This window comes from Syngnathoides biaculeatus, chromosome 8 (assembly GCF_019802595.1).
Source record: "Syngnathoides biaculeatus isolate LvHL_M chromosome 8, ASM1980259v1, whole genome shotgun sequence".
Taxonomy (NCBI): domain Eukaryota; kingdom Metazoa; phylum Chordata; class Actinopteri; order Syngnathiformes; family Syngnathidae; genus Syngnathoides; species Syngnathoides biaculeatus.
In genome coordinates this window covers 25,096,752-25,114,081 of record NC_084647.1, presented here as the reverse complement: position 1 = coordinate 25,114,081, position 17,330 = coordinate 25,096,752, and the positions used below count along the sequence as shown (strand labels likewise).

General features: G+C 39.5%; 1 protein-coding gene across 2 annotated transcripts in view; it reads right to left on the bottom strand.

Annotated features, from left to right (window-relative positions):
• arhgap35a (Rho GTPase activating protein 35a) overlaps positions 1-17,330 on the bottom strand; it is a 96,944-nt gene that overhangs the window by 17,799 nt on the left and 61,815 nt on the right. For both annotated transcript variants that reach the window (XM_061826646.1, XM_061826645.1), the window contains one exon: positions 9,210-9,351. In XM_061826646.1, coding sequence (XP_061682630.1) covers positions 9,210-9,351 — 142 coding nt within the window. The remainder of the gene's footprint in view (positions 1-9,209; positions 9,352-17,330) is intronic.

Genomic DNA, 17,330 nt, shown 5'->3' with positions numbered 1-17,330 from the left:
CACCTACCCAAGGGGAGAAGTTGGAAGAGTTGATGGCCAGGATGTGGCGAGTCTTAAGATTTTTTTTCTGCTCTTGTTTTAGTTCAGGTAGCGTACAAGTCCCCGAGGGTGGGAAGGGGGTGTAATAATGTTTCTTTTTTTTTTTTTGATTGTACGTTGCAGTCGGAGTTTGTTCTTTTTTACGTTAAAACCAAACCAGACTGTGATGAAGGTACACTGTACAGATTAGATTACTACTGTGTAGAACTGTCTCAACAGCTCCTGTGGCATGCCGTGCTTCCTCAGAAGCGCAGGAAGTACATCCTATGCTGGGACTTTTTGAGGATCGAGTTTATGTTGATCTCCCATTTTAGGTCCTGTGAGACTAATTTCGAGAAACTTAGAGGTCTCAATGGTTGACACAGTACAGTAGGACAGCGTGAGGTCCAGCTATGGTGAAGGATTCCTTCTGAAGTTCACAATCATTTCTACAAGTCTTGAGTGCATTCAGATCCAGGTTGTGTCGGCCACACCAACGGTTCTTCCTCTCCACTTCCTTTCAATACGCAGATTCGTCACAGTCTTTGATGAGATTGTTGACTGTGGTGTCATCTGCAAAAATTAGGCATTTGACCACAAGGTACGTAGAAGTTCAGTTGTTTGGGTAGAGCCGGGGTGTGTAACCCGTGGCTCCTTGCCCGTTTTCATGAGTCTCTCATGAAGGCATGAAAGCATACTGAAGCTCTGTTTTTTTTAATGTGCGTACACTTTACTTGAGTAAATTACGTTTTTTTTGCGTGCGCACTTGCGTTTATTCCAGTTTTTTTCACAAAATGGCATGCACATTGGAATGAAAATAGGTCAAATTTGTGATTTTGGGAAGTTTTTTTTTTTTTTTCAACTCAAATTAATTCTCAGAATGGCAAGAAAAATGCAGTTAAATGCAAATATGTGGATGAACTCAATGTTACCAGAGTGGGAGAGCTCATATTGTTTTGTTGAGCGCAATGGCAAGCTACTCTGTCTTTTGAGTCAGATGTCTTTATAGCATTTCAAAGCTTCAAATCTTCAGCAACATTTCAGCTCACTCCATGTTAACATCAACCTGAAATTTCCAATGGGGACTGAACTTTGCAGTCACAAGCGAGTCGCTTTGAAAAATAAGACAGAAAAGCAGATGCTTTTTCTTTGTTTGTTTGTTGTTGAATAATGAAGCATCAAAAGCCTAATGCTTCCATCATATCAACTGGGTTGGAACATCATAAGGGCCAAAAAGCCATACAATGAACGGGACTTTATTTAAAAAAACGTCTTGGTGACATCGCTGGAATCTTGTGTCTGCACAGACTTTGAGGGAGGATGGGATACAAGGTCTGGGCCTGCCACTTTATTACACTTTTGTTGTTTGAAGATACGTCTCACCTTTACATCACATTTATAATTTCAAAAAGTTTTCATTAAAAAAAGAAAAATAGACCCGCCTGTCATCACTGAAATTGTCCATTCAAACTGTTGATAGAGACAAAGGAGGATCGAATCAAGTGAAGGAGGGACGGCAGTTAGGAGGGTTGAGGCAAAGAGCAGAGTTTTCAGTCAAGACATACAGGTGTACGGCATCGACCTCCTCTGCCTCCCAATCAATTATCCACAAAAGCTTTTCAAAGAAGACAAGGAGGAAGGGAGGAGAGGGAGCCAGAGAGTGGTGAAAGAGGGTGAATGATTGGGGGGGATAAATGGGAACAGTAGACAGAAAAGGATGAGCGCGATACTGAGAGTGGATGTTCATTGTAAGGATGGAAATCAAACAGGGATGAAGACAACATGAGGTAAAAATTCTCGCAAGTGTGCATATCAAAGTACTGTTGTAGAATTCAATACGGTGCAGCTGACACTTTGTACTGGATTAGATTTTGTATTTGGGTGAATACCTAGATGAAATGTTGCCAATAACAGACCTCAAGTAGTGTCAGTTTCTCAATTATTGGCTCAGGCACTGTGGAAAAAAAAAGGAAAATGTCTACCCTCAATGGATGCATCCTTTACACCACTGAAAAACAAAGGGAGTAACTCATTCTTTCAATTCAGATCAGTTAAAGGCTGAGCCGTTGTGGACGCATGTAAGCAGTCTTTAAGATGAATACAATTATGGATTTTTTTGGGTGTCACTTGGATTTGGAAACAAGCTCCTTCAAAATATAACAATTTGTGAAAAAGGATATACAAATCCATTATAATAAAAAGGGGCCTCAGTTTTTGTATACCGTAGTTTTCGTACAACTCTTGTTTTTAAATACCTTTTTCAAATTTTCATCTCCCAGTTTTTCTACATTCTCATAGTTTTCTTAACTGCGTGACTCATTGAGTACTTCCCGGAACTGACCCATTTTGTGTGACGCATTCAGTGTCTTTCTCGTTCAGTGAGCATCACCCCACATGTTCATCTGAAGCAGTTTGTATGTTTTTTTTTTGCTTATCCGTGTAGTCCACCACGTGTAGTAACTCCGCGACAAGATAGTCAGCCTTGAAAATGGTGGATGGCTAGTTTATTGAGTGTGACTGGGAGATAAGCCACCATGAGGCCAAAACCCAGAGTGCCGGCCTTAATAAATACGTGGAGAAATACTACAGATTTCAAGAAGAAAAAAAACATGACTATAATTTTGAGTGGATTTTGGATTTTCATTATTTCTCATAGAAATATCCTTTTGTTTTTGTATGATTCTGTTTCAGTCAGACCTTTTGGAACGGACTAATTACAAAATATGAGGTTCCGCTGAACTTAATATTGTTCTAAACGGCCAGTACTGTGAACTAGTTCTTAAATTTGTATCACAGTTGTGAGGTTAAGGATTTGAATCACAGGTCCGGCTTTCCTGAGTGGAGTTTCCATGTTTGGCCAAAAGAACAGTCAATATTGAACAAAGATGTGAATCTGAGTATTTTGTTGTTTCATTTTTTTGCAACCTGTTACTGGTTTGCAATCAGTACACAGTTAACCTACCTCTCCCCCAAAGTGGTTCGGGATAACCTCGAGCTCACCCACGAGCCTTATAAGAATAGAGTATAAAAATCGATGAATGGACAGTCAGCCGTTTCTGCTGTTGAGTGAACACAATGGTGGTCAGTGTATGAAGAAATACAGTTCCTATGAAACGGAGAGCACGTGAACTCAGTGGCATCAATGCATAGGAAGGTTAACTGGTTGAGCCCTGACCACATGTCAAAGTAGGACTACGTTAGATCTGATCCTGCTTCAACCCAAATTCCAAGAGTCTCTCCATGGACTAAGCCGCCCGGAGGCTGATTTCATCGCTCACCATGGCGACAGCCAGGTCGGCGGGTGCTGCCCCTTGCGTCACTATGAAGGCTCACACGGTCGGCAGATATGCCCGCACACGCTCACATAAATCACTTCGGCACCCAAAGGCAAGATGCGGGCTATCATGATGAGCGAAAGCCAGGGCTGATGGCAGATAACAGCAAACTGGCAAGGATTTATTTTATACAACTGCTTGTATAAAAGCTTCAAAATAACACAAAATAGCACTACCATTATTCCGAGGATACAAGAAAAAAAAAAGCAGCAAAACGAAATTATAATCGTTAACATTGATTAACATTGTGAAGTGCCACAACAGGCACTATTAAGAAAATCTGACCAATCAGTTGTAATAATTGTCAAAAAAAAAGACTTTTTTTCATCATTCTTTTCAAAGAAGATTTTATTTAAGATATTCTTAAAGATGGCAGTACAGTGTACGTTCGGTTAGAGTCTCTGCCTCACAGTTCTGAGGACCAGGGTTCAAATACCAGCCTGGTCTGTGTGCAGTTTGCATGTTCTCTCCATGCCACTCCAGTTTCCTCCCACATCCCAAAAGCATGCATGGTAGGTTAATTGAAGACTCTAAATTGCCCATAGAAGTGAATGTGAGAGTGAATGGCTATTTATTTCTATATTGCCCAGCAATATGCTGGCGAATAGTTCAGGCTGTACTCCGCCTTTCGCCTGGAGATAGCTGGGATAGGTTCCCGCAGCCCGCGACCCTAGTGAGGATAAGCAGTATGGAAAATGAATGAAGGAATATTCCTCAAGATAACATGGGATGTATGGTGGGAGACAGGTGAGTGCTTTGCTATAGGTATTTTTGCACATGTACAAGATTGTGGATCAAAGAAGCTACATTAAAGCTCAACTGACATGCCTATATACTATACATTTTAAAAAAGATATTGTTATGAAAACTACATATAATATTATTTACTTCAATGTCTCTACGAAAAAAAAAATGAGCAGAGAGCGTGTCATTCATCCGCAAAGTTGCGGAAGTCTCACTCGACATCCCAGTGGTAGCCATATTGGCTGCTTCGCCATTTGCAGATGTCAAACTGGGACAGTCGCCATTGAGAAGACGCTGTGCCACCTGCTATGGGAGATGAACAGCAGATATTTTCAGATTTTTCCGAGGAAGAAGAGAACATCTCACAACCGAATGAAGTGACCGGGGCAATATAACCCTATCGTTTTGAGCTATATTTAGATGATACGTGGATCAATTCTAACTACCAACAGACTCCCTGACAATATGTATGACAGTGTGTAGCGTACACAGGAGGACCCATGCCGGGCGAAGTAACTGACCCGTGGGGAGGGGGAGCTCCTTTCTCCGGTGATGACCGACAACGCCGCGGCCGCGCTCATTGACACATTTAGCACCCCTGACTTACGTACTTTATTAAGTTATTATGACGCGGATCTTTTGTTACCTCTGAGAGGATAATGTCGTCCCCCCCCCAACTATTGTTTTTTTTTTTTTTTTTAAACTCTGTACACACCGACCTGTCATTTAGAACGCACAACCCTCTTGTACTTTGCACCTCTGCAATCAATTTTTCACGACGAACCAGGTCTTTTGAAAACGTGTGAAGAGTGAATCCATCCTCCCGAGTGTACGAGCAATATCAAGGAATACGAGACAGCATTTTGCCTAACACAGGAAAAAACAGCTACTTTCCTGCCAGTAAAACTGGTATAATCACACGAAGCTGCCAGTGTGGGCGTCTGAAAAAAAAAAAACGTCACTTCCTGCTACTTCGCCAAAAGAATGCCTTGAGAGAATTTTCATGGCGGGACATACAAAAATCCATATACGACATCATGACGTGTGGTGAAAAAAAACGGATGGGTCCATTCCGGCTTCCTTTTTTTCATTGAAAACATACTAAAAATCATACTTTGCGTGTCGGAGACACTTTAAAGTCAACATCACAATGCTCAATGGACTATAACGACCCCCAAGGTGACAATGTCAGCACCCCATCGTAATTTCCTGCAACCACAATTGTACCGGCAGATTGCAGTCATAAATAGCAGATAAGTAAGTCTGATTTACAACAGATACGAAAGCCTCATAATATTCAATACTCATTTCCCACCACTTACACTCGCTCATCACTGCTACTGTGTTAAAAGTATGTGCTTGTATATATGCAAAAGGCACATAAACACTCAATTCAGTGATTGTTTTTAAATTCATTTTACATGTTTTAAAATAATTGCTAAAAATACTAAATTGTGGAGCTGCATCGTTAAGCTGTTTTTCACCATTTCAAGTTTCCTGATGTTTTGGTTGTGGCCCCACTGACGCACATGGGGTCCGATATTAGTCCCGGCTTCAAAACCATATAAAAACATTGAAAATCCTTGTTTGAATCAGTGGTTATTTGACAAAGTTGCGACACGCAGTTAGTGTGGCAGTGAATGTGCGCATGTTACAAAAAGAAAGGCGAAGCTTGATTTTATAATCTTGATTTTTTTTTTTTTAAAGCATTTGAATTTGGCAGGTCAATTAATACAACTCTTTGTTTCTATTCTCTATGGTATGCCAAATTTGTGACATTTATTTTCACTTTATAAGGACTAAGTCCAAATTTAATGGGTTGCATTCTTCTTTTACTTTGATTGATGAATGCAGGTCAAAATCAGTTGGCTCAATTCCTTAATATTATGTTGATTTCAATGTAAAATGTGAATGCATTGGTTAGATGACACCTTCAGCTGTGAGGGCAACATGTTAAGAGCTGGTAGTAACAAATGACGAATATTGGTTCCTCATAGCGTGACATTACTAATGCAAACAAAGTAGTATTGACATATCAAAACATTAAATGCACATGAAAAACAACAGCTGTGACAACATGTAAAGCAGGTTTCTGCTGCTAAATATATTTTGGACAGTGATTCTCACAGTGTGTTGTGTACCACGAGTGAGTGGAAGGGCTGTACCCTGTAGTGGACTTTCTACACACAGTTTATATATATATATATATATATATATATATATAAACTTTAAATTTCAATAATTTTTATGTCGTACTTGGTGTAACAAGTTTGGGAATACCTGCAATTGGATGCATTGTGGTCATATACAATGCATTAGTCGTGATCTTCAGTTATTTAATTCATTATGTGGCCCTTGGCTTGAACTTTATTAGATTGTGCAATGTCACTTGATGCAGTGGCTGTTGATTGTAGTTCAAATCAGGTTAAAAGAGGAACAAAAAAAAAAAAAACCCTGAATAACCTGTGTCATCATTTTAAACTTCCAGGAATGCACACAAAAAAAGGACGGCAATAGAGGAACCGATATAAGGATCCAAGAGGGAGCCAGGTGATAAGAATGCCGAAAAATAGAAATACGGGTGAAGAAATAGATGAAGGAAATCAAAGATGACAGATTAACAATCCTCAAAGAGACTAAGGGGGGAGGAGTGACTCAGAGGTACAGAAACAAGGTCAGCAAACTGAATAAATGAAAAACTGGAGGGTATAAAGTTGCAAATGAAATGGAAGAAAATTCTGGTGGAGTGTGTATGTAAATAAATAACCTTTTTTTTCCCCCCACTAAAAAGTTATTGGAACTGCTTCATTTCACATGTGAACACGGAGAGGTGAAACCTAAAGTGATTCCTCATTATCCGAAGAGTTGCCGCTACGCTTCTGCATGCAGAAGGCTGCTGGATGTTTTGTAAAGCTTGAATAATCCACACATACATGGGCGTTTAACAGCAGAGAGATTAAAAGCAGAATGTGCTGGAATGTCATTCAGCAGCAGAAATGTTTGCGATGAACTCACGTAAATACACGTTGCCTTGTCCTGGGTTTTTAAATAAAATGTATATATGGCAACGAAATGCATCTTGATAAATATTTTAATGAAGGGCACTATTTGACTTTAAAATAATGCGTATGATCATTGATTTGTCTTGGCTAACTTCACCGTTCATCAAGTGTTCAGTCAAGGAGTGGATAGTTAAAGGGAATAACGTATACGTAGGGCTGCAGCTATTGAATACTTTTGGAATTGATGATTTTACCAATTATCTCATCAACTAATGAACTTCAGTAATCTGATAAAAATGATTTGGCAATAAAAGGTGCATGCCGTGCAAGCATTATTTTTTGTCATCATGGCATCACATCTTCATTATTATATATATAGCATATTATATGACTGTGTGTGGGGGGGGGAATAATAAGTGTGTGTGTGTGTGTGTGGTGTGTGTGTGTGTGTGTGTGTGTGTGTGTGTGTGTGTGTTGTGTGTGTGTGTGTGTGTGTGTGAGATTAATAAGTAGGGCCTGGCCAGCTGAGTGACATGTGAGTCAGTGAATGACAGCGTAGTTGACTGTTGTGAGTTTAGGTTACCGATTGGTTCTTACTTGGATGTTCGACAGTCTGTGAGTTAAATACCTGGGTTGTATTTTAGTACCATTTGTACAATAAAGCAATTGAAAGTGCATTGGTAGCTGTGCCTATCCCTGACCACTTATGCTGGCATTACAATAAGTCCTAACTAGCGTTCTTGGGGCTTAAGTCAGGTAACACTGATACCTTGTGGTGGTGCTTGTAAATGTGTAGTTCTGCTTTGCAGTCGGAACAGTTACCCTATTTTAGTGTGAAATGATTTCAAAATTTTTTGTATTGTCTGTGTTTTATACACTCATTCCACCTGGCTTGACGCCATGATGCAAACCTATTTCTTCACATATTTTGCAGTGTTGCATTCACATTAGCCTGTCTGAAAAAATTGCCACTATGAAGCTTCAAAGAAAACATTTTGCCTTGACATTTTTTGTCATCCACTTAGGTTTTTATTTTAATAATGTCAGCTGTATGTGGACTAAGGTTAATGGTTGGTTGGTGCAGTATGAGTTCATTCCATTCTGGAGACTAACCTTTAAAATGTAGTAATTCATATACTAGTGCAGGGGAACTTCAAAATAATTTGGAAACAATGTTCTCAGATCCTTATATGATTTTCTCTTTTTTTTTTTTTTATAAATGATAAAGTACCAACGTGTGAAGCTGATCATGAAACCGCAAATTAAACAGAGATCTAACAAATACTGAACATGTCTGTCGGGACTGCTCAGTTATAATAAACCCAAAAAAAAGGCAATAAATATACACTGATAGCGTAGTGGCACACACGCCTGAATTTGGTGGGGGCACGACTCTGGCTCAGTGATGATGTCGATATCTGCCCTGCGACTGACTGCCGACCAGTCCAGGGTGTAGCCCACATTTCGCTCGAAGCTAGCTGGGATAGGCTCCAGCTCTCCCGTGAGTAAATAAAAGTTAGGGTGTTGCATTTTAATGTGAAGAGGATCACCTCTTGGGCATGTCAAAGAAAATGTTAACGGCATAATATATTGTCAAAGTTTTAAGATACAATGGTTGATTGCTTATTAGATTATCTCGCACCCTGGAACATGTTGAAACCTTTTTGTCCAATCTATTTTTAAAGCCTATATACAATGTAACGGTATAATAGATAATGTGAAATATGCATCTTTAAAGACTAATCGGCTGATTAATGACTCAGTGAAATGCGAAACAAAGAATTTAGGTGTGTCATGATAAAACATCCCTTATGCCCTAGGAAATAAGATAAATTTCACTTATTTGGTCTGAGACTCATTTATTTCAAATAATACATTTGTTCATCTATCTCTGCCACTGTCTTATACTGACGGAGAATCTTATCTTGACCATCTGGGAGAAACTTCATTACTAACCTGTGTATCCACTGTTTGTGATATTTGTTTGATGGTGAGAGATTATTTGAATTTAAGATATGTGTCTTGGCAGAATAAAAGATGGGAAACCATGGTGAGAGTTTCAAATGAATGAAAAGATAGTGTGTCCGAAAAAATTCTGTTCCTTTCTTACCTGTTGTTTCAATAAATCGGATACACTTCTCAATGAACACTGGGATGGGCCTCTCCGGAGTTACCACGGTAACCAGTGGCATTCCGAAGTAGTTGCTCTCAATAGGTTTTGAGATGGAATGCCTCGGCTTGGCTCGCTGTTTCTGAAAAAAATTCAAGGGAAGATTGGTGGGAGGAATATACAGTTGAGGTCTTTGTCTTGCATGATTGACACCACGAACAAAAGAACATTGGATTGGATGCAGACGCATGCAACGTATCCATTATGGTGGCAAGTATTTACTTGAGGACACGCACGCCCGTCCAGTGCATTCCTTCAAAGCTTATATGATAAGCAATCATTCCTTCAATCTTGTTTTTCCGAGTATCTCTTAGACATCACAATGTTGTCGCCATAGTCCTTTTTTTCCACTACAAATATGTTCAAGCAAGCTGTAATTGCTTTCAAAACACCCTCATATACAATTGCACATTCGCTGCCTGTCTCCATATGGCTGTAATTGTACTGAGTTAAAACCGTTAATGGTTTTGGCTGGCCATCTTTTGAAGGGACCCAAGGCCTTCATCGCTAGTAAGTCTGTCAGGCCCCCAAGGCTGTGTCCTGGCAGGCTGGTTTGTAGGGCCGGGGGATGCATGGTTGGATGGGCACATAGACTTAAACAGTAAAGCAGGCCTGACAGTGCAGTGGAGAAGGGCTCATTAGAGAGATGGAGCTTGGAGTGGCCTCTGCTCCAGATACTGGCCTCACTGCACTACACTGAAGTTTTTCCAGCCTGATTCTACACACTGTTACACAGTCCGTCAGCAATACACAGACACAGAAGCAAGGAAACACTAATTAAAACTGAGAAGCTGAACAGAAGCCAACCTGTGCATTTGTTCCACTTGCAGTTGAATAAACAAATCAAACTCGTCCTTCACATGGACTTACTGTTAGTGATTACCATTCACAAAGTTTTTATTCAAAGGGACTGAAGTGATGCCGTGCTCTCTCTCTCTCTCTCTCTCTCTCTCTCTCTCTCTCTCTCTCTCTCTCTCTCTCTAACATTTGCAGATACTTCCCCCTCTTGGGCAAATGTAGCAGACGTAAAAGCAGCTAGAAACGCTAACTTGCAAAAAGCATCAACGTTGACAAAGCTTGAAAGCCATAAAGTCAAAGTCAACAGAGCTCTTGCTTTGACTTTGATAGACCCTTAATAGAATTTTAAGGAAGATGTTTGACTCCATTCCAGGGTCAAATTGCTGTAATCATAAAAGCTGTATAAAGTGTACATGCAAGATTCTAACGTTTACCACTTAACTACTTATTACGTAAAACAAAACACGAACAAGCTCTTAACTTTAATTACAAATGAAGAAGACGTAATAAAAGTTGCAATGTAGACGCACCTCAGACCTCAGCCAACTGTTACACATGTAAAAAGAATTTACATTTAACAATTTAAGAGCTGATGAAAGTCGAATCGAAGTCGCATACTCATCATTAGGCAATATTTTTTCAACACAATTAAACAGCAGTTCCCAAATTTTTTTGCTTCATGTACATTTCACCTAAACACATAGCTCGATGAATGTGCATAAAAAAATGAAAACAAATAATTAAAAAAAAACAACTCACCATTACACTAATTGTATTAATTGGGAGTAATGCACATTTCTCTTCAACAAACTAGCTGGTCTCAACTTGCATTCTATGCCATAGTGTGACAATGTAGCCATGTAAAAAAAAAAATAATAATACTTTGTCTTTTGGAAGACTGGATGCCAAAAACAGTTGATGAGATTAGTAGTTGAATTCAAGCTTTAAGACGTGGATGTGGCACAGTAAAGTCAGTCACCTAATCAGTTAATTACCGGGAATGTAAGTTGAACCAAACAGACCAAAAAAAAAAAAAATCTAGATTTGATACATCTGAGAAAAGGATTGCTCACAATAACAAATTTAAAAAATAACTATTAATAATAAAAATAAATAAAAATCATAAAATATGTGAAATTAGGCTTCAAAATGTTCAAGAAATGAGACATTGTTTCAATTTCCAGATGCTGTGGGCATGTCGCTGAATGGTCCGAAAACCCAGCCTCTCTGGAACATTCAGCTGTCAATCATATACATGACTTCTTCCACAGCCCCTAAGCAGGGAGAGCAAAACTCCCAGCGACGGGCATTGTACATGTTCTCACAGGATGCAGACAAGCAACCTCTGTGCCCGCACAATGACCATCGGCTGCACTGCCATGACAATTTTCCTCCTCAATCCCTCCATTTTCCAAGCGGCTTTTCCTCACAAGGGTTTCCGTCCTTTGAAATTCAGCGGGACAACGTGTTTCTGTGGTCCATGAAGGATGGACTATAAGCTGTCACATTGCACAATGCAGTACCCTTGGATGACTTTTTATCCCTCCTGGTCCTCGCCTCACAACGTGCATCTGGCAACTGTGAGCTTGACAGTTCAAGCATTGTTGTGATGGACCCCTAGCGGCTACCCTAACAATTGTCGGGCGGCAAGAAGCCTTGGATCCTGTCCAGTTTGCCATTGCCTCGCAATGCATATGGGGCCAGACGACAGAGACATTGGAGCCCAATAACACAAAACACATTACACTTTAAGGGAGCTGTATTTTCTCTAGCTGTGAGTGGAGTTAGATGGCCAAAATGCACACTACACTAGTGGTAATGTCTCTGATTATAATGAACGCGGAAATGGCAATTCTGCCTAATGGCCACAGGCTGGCACTGCATTGAAGAGAAGCGAATTGGACTTGTTTGGTTCAAGGAGAGGCTGCACGGTAGTTCAGCTGGTAAAGCGTTTGTCTCACAGTTCTGATGTCCCGGACCCGCCTGTGTGGAGTTTACATGTTCTTCCCGTGCCTGCGTGGGTTTCCTCCGGGCACTTCGGTTTCCTCCCACATTCCAAAAATATGCAACATTAATTGGACACTCTAAATTTGCCATAGGTATGATTGTGAGTGTAGCTGTTTTTGTCTCAATGTGCCCTGTGATTGGCTGGCAACCAGTTCAGGGTGTACCCAGCCTTCAGCCCATTGACAGCTGGGATAGGCTCCAGCACTCCCCGCGACCCTCGTGAGGATAAGCGGTGAAGAAAATGGATGAATGGATGTATGGTTCAAGGAGCGCGAAATAAATGCCAACTACGTTGTAGTTTCCAAGCTGCCCTTAAAAAACAAAACAACACGATGGAGACAACAACAGAGAGGACAAATCTGAGAAAGGAAGACAAAATTCCAAAAGTGTAGGATTATTTCAGACTGAAAACAAAGGTGACCACCGGTGAAATTCAAGCAAGACACATAATGTGGTGGAAAAGCAAAGACGAATGTCAAGGAAATCAGTGAGTTTTCGTTAATTCGTTAATGCCATTTACAAACACAATATTATCCCAGCAGAGTGCTAGGGTTTTTATTTATGTATGTATGCATTTCTTTCGGCTTCCCCCGTTAGGGGTGACGACTATCAAATTTTTAGTTTATATTGCGATAGATGGAGTATGTGTGCGACTATAACTGCATTCATTCTTTATTCAGGGTATTGGCTTGTCAAGGGACAGTTTTTTTTCAGTGATGTAAGTGTGCGTCTGAGACACATGGCCAGTGTACTGACATCCTATCTGGAAGTGGTTACATTTTGAGTCAAGTAGTCTCTGTGGGGAAAAAAAAAAAAAAAAAAAAAAATATATATATATATATATATATATATATATATATATATATATATATATATATATATATATATATATATATATATAGTTAATGTGCGTTTCCTATCATGGTGTCTTCGTTTTCATTTAAATTTAGTTAGCCTGGTTTGAAGTCAAACTTCTGCGAATTAAGCTCTCACATCCTAAAATGTTGGCTCCTCAAGTGGAGTTGAACAGCAGGCTCCTTATGCCTGTTCCAAAGAATAACCTGTTTTAATATACTTAGAAGCAATACTAAGAAGTATACTGTAATTGTAAGTTTAAAATGAGGTTTATGTTTTATTTATTTTGAAATTGCCTCACTGAAAAATTTCTAGGGAAGGAAATCGTTTGCTGCTCACTATGAATCTAAAAAAATGAAATCCCAAAAAAGAAAAACAACAGGTCATTCATCTGTGAAATGGCTTGTTTATTTCTTCAGAAATGCTCTCTATGCAAAAGTATAATTTATCCGAATACCTGATTATTCAACAGAAGCTTTGGCAGGATAATGAAATACTAAAATATTTGTGTTGTCTATGCCAGTTATCTCACGCTCTCCTACTTCATGCATGAGGACATTCGAGTGGAGCTAGGTGACAGAAGAATTCAAAGCATTCCACTTGCCAGATGAGGACAAATGGAAAAAAGCTGCAGGAGAAGAAATGTTTCCGGCCTCTCATTGAGTGAGGGACCGAGTGCAGGACAGTCACACAGGTTGTGGCAGCCTCAGGTTAAAATGTGACTCTGGAAGTTGTTCCAATGATTTGTTGTCTATACTCTCTGCCTCTCAGCATCGTTGACGCGTTTACTTCTTAAAAGAATAAACAAATGTCTTTTGTGTATTTAAAATATATATCTTTACATATATACATATATATATATATATATATATATATATATATATTTTTTTTTTTTTTTTTTTAAAATCAAAGCACATTAGACTTTTCAAGATATGATACCTCAAAAACATCCGCACAGGGGGCTACCCTCAGGGGATTCCAGGGCAGAACAGATTTCAAATTAAGTTTTCTAGTGGACTCAGCTGTGTTGGAAACACTATGATACAGCCTGATCTTTTTTTTACTGCAACAATGGCTTTTAATGTTTACATCCAAAATTCTTATTGGAGAGTCAGTAATAACCGCTAAAATGATGACAAACTCTCCAGGATTACATTTATTTAAAACATATAGCTATAAAGTTACATTGATTGCGCTTCAGCCATACTCTTCCAGGGCCAGGTCACAGAGCGATATGTTCAAGAGAAAGGTCGAGAATACTGGAGCCTGTAACCCTGCTTATGTAGGTCATAGACAGTGTTAGCTATCATGATAATAGCATATAGCCAGTAAACAATCTAGATTTACAGCTCTTAAGCTGTTGGTGCACATGAGAAGAAAGTTATGAGCTAAATTAACAAAAACAAAAAAAAAATCTGTTAGACCAAATAGTATTGAAAGAGAAATCACACAGATACTCCTTTGACTACACAATGGATGTGTGAAAATCTGTTACATGCCGCTACAAAGCATGATAATTATCACATGAGCGCAACATACACGCAAGGGCCATCTGTACCATGCTGTACTAGAGAATGAACAGCATACCAGGACTGGTAAACAGTTTAAGGTCAAAAGTGTCACCACAGTGGTGGGGGAGTAGAGTGAAGAGGGAGACACCTATGAAAAGCACTCCACTATAAAAATCAAAGGAGTCAAGTGAAATTCAGCAGCCCAACATCATTTACACCTCCAGTATGCCAGAGGAAGGCAAAAATACAGCTCGAAGAAATACACTTTGATTTTGATTCTCCCTCGTTTTCAGATTGCTAATAAAGTTGGACCATTAGGAGTGAACAACTTCAAACCTTTTTGTGGGAAAATATTGAGTAAATTGTACATTTTGGGGCGGCACGTGGATCAGTTGGAAAAGGTTGGCCTCACAGTTTTGAGGTCCCAGGTTCGATCCCGGACCCGCCTGTGTGGAGTTTGCATGTTCTCCCCATGCCTGCATGGGGGTTTTCCAGGCATTCTGGTTTCCTCCCACATCCCAAAAACATGAAACATTAATTGGACACTCTAAATTGCCCCTAGGTGTGAATGTGAGTGTGGCTGTTTGTCTCGGTATGCGCTGCGATTGGCTGGCAACCAGTGCAAGGAGTACCCTGCCTCCTGCCCGTTGACAGCTGGGATAGGCTATAGCACTCTCCCCGACCCTAGCGGCTAAGAAAATGGATGGATACATATTGGACTGTGGACAGTCAGTGATGTCAGAACCTCTCCAGCTCTCACTTCAGCCAGTGTCAATTGATTAGCCTTATTCTTTAGGGAATTTTGCCACAGTTGTTCCTGAAAGAAGGCGGTACAATATTCGCAGAATTTACCTTGAAGGCAGAAGACCCACTTCAACTAGAAATACTTTAGCAGTGTCCAAGTACTTTAAAGTTAGTCAGTATTAGTGCAACAATTTTTTAAAATAATCGCAGGATTGTGTGGATGATAAGCACAACTGTTTACAAGTATTCTATTAAGGAATGATGCACTGATTCTACACATATGTACTCGTGCTTGAAAAATATCCTCTCATACGACGACATCTATATAACCTTACCAGTCTTAAATATGTAGTTTCTGAGGAGGTGGAGAAGACACTGTCAGTTCCATACTGTCGTCATAAACCACATCATAATACTAGGCTAGCCTAGTGCCAAACAGCACATAGCAGAGCTCCAGAAACTGTAATTGCCGAAAAACTGCATCTCGTGGGGCAGCTGCCTTTGTCGGTGCCTGAGCTGAGTTCATCATCAATTTTGAAGAGCGACTGCAAACTACTTTTTGCAGAATGAATGATGAATTCCACATGGGTGGCGACAAAGGTAGCACTCGCACAAATTGCAGTCCCGGGCACATTGAGCAGGTACCAAGTTTCTCGAGTTCCACTGCGCGGTGGTGCTCCATTTCAGGCTGAGCCAGCCGCAAATATCGCATCAGTTGTCCTGCTAAGTTTTATTTTATAGATGAAATGCCTTGTGTTACACATCTGTGAATATGTGTATCAAGACTGAGGAAAAAAAAAAATTATACTGTATTTGAGTGGAACAAGTTCCATGGTCAAGAAAAATTAATTGCTTTGTGTTTCTGAATAATATTTGATTAAAGTAAAACATTGGAATTGTGTTTCCTAATAGCATTATTAATTGGCTTGAGACGATCTGGATTTTTGGGGTCAATCACCAAGTTAAAAAAAATACATTGATCATCGATCCGATAGCAAGATGGAGCAATGTGTCTATTTAAATGATCTGTTCATTTACTGTATACTGCGTAAGCAGGTCATTACTGACAATGTTGATCGCACTCATGGTATCACGTCGAAACTAAAATGATCACTTCACAGCAAACAGAATAGCATAACTAGCAAATAATAAAACAAAAGAATGACTTGAGGAATAATTGACACAAAACATGCACTTTAAACGCTATTTACATCCTGCCAGCATCCAGTAAGGAGGTCATTAGTGGCGCAAAGCATGCTGGTTCATTGTCTTCAGTCACCATTCGTGATTATTTAAGACTCAGGCAGAACCCTTTTTGACCAGCTTTTTGTTAACAATGGGCTTCAGTTTGGAAGTTCTGAGTTTAGACTCTGGAATTAGTTCAAATATAACTAATCTAAATTGTAAAAATACATATGTCTCTATATAGTGTGTGTCGCTTCTAGCTGCAATCAGTTTAATGACTAGAGTTTTTATTTTGTCACCGATAATCAGCTTGTTTAGAGGGCTCCCACAGAGCGGTCAGGGACAATGTAGCAAACATGTTTTAGGAGGATCCTCTCAAGTCTGTCATGTTTTCACTGAGCATGGCTGCCCGAAAGCAAAGATTACACTAATTAGTCTTCAACTGCAGTGATAAATTATCTACTAAAGGAAGCAGGTGTTGATTCTCAGCCAACAAGTAATTATGCTTCCATTCTAACTATAAACAAATGCATGTCCATAAACATTTTGTATTGGTGCAGAAGTAATTAAATGCTAATATTAGACAATATATATAACAAGTGACAATCTATGGAAAATAATTGCATTGGGGTATGCACTTCTCAAGAAGGAGTTCTCAAACAGTATTTGTTCAAAAAGACTGAAGGGTGTCGGACTTATTTAGTAGTAAATATGCAACACTGTGGGCTTATGAACACTTTTAACTTTGTTGACACAAATCACTCATTAGGACCAATTTGCTTAGATGAAAAAAATGATCTAATGAAATGATTGTTTGTATTTACTCCAATTCAAAGTGAACGTGAATGTAGTTCATTTGTCCTGTTATATAAGGTTCTTCAATTCAGTTTTAAGAAAAGTGATGATAAAAGGTCCTTTCCAATCCAACATAACTCAGTTAAACAGCATTGAAGGTGACATT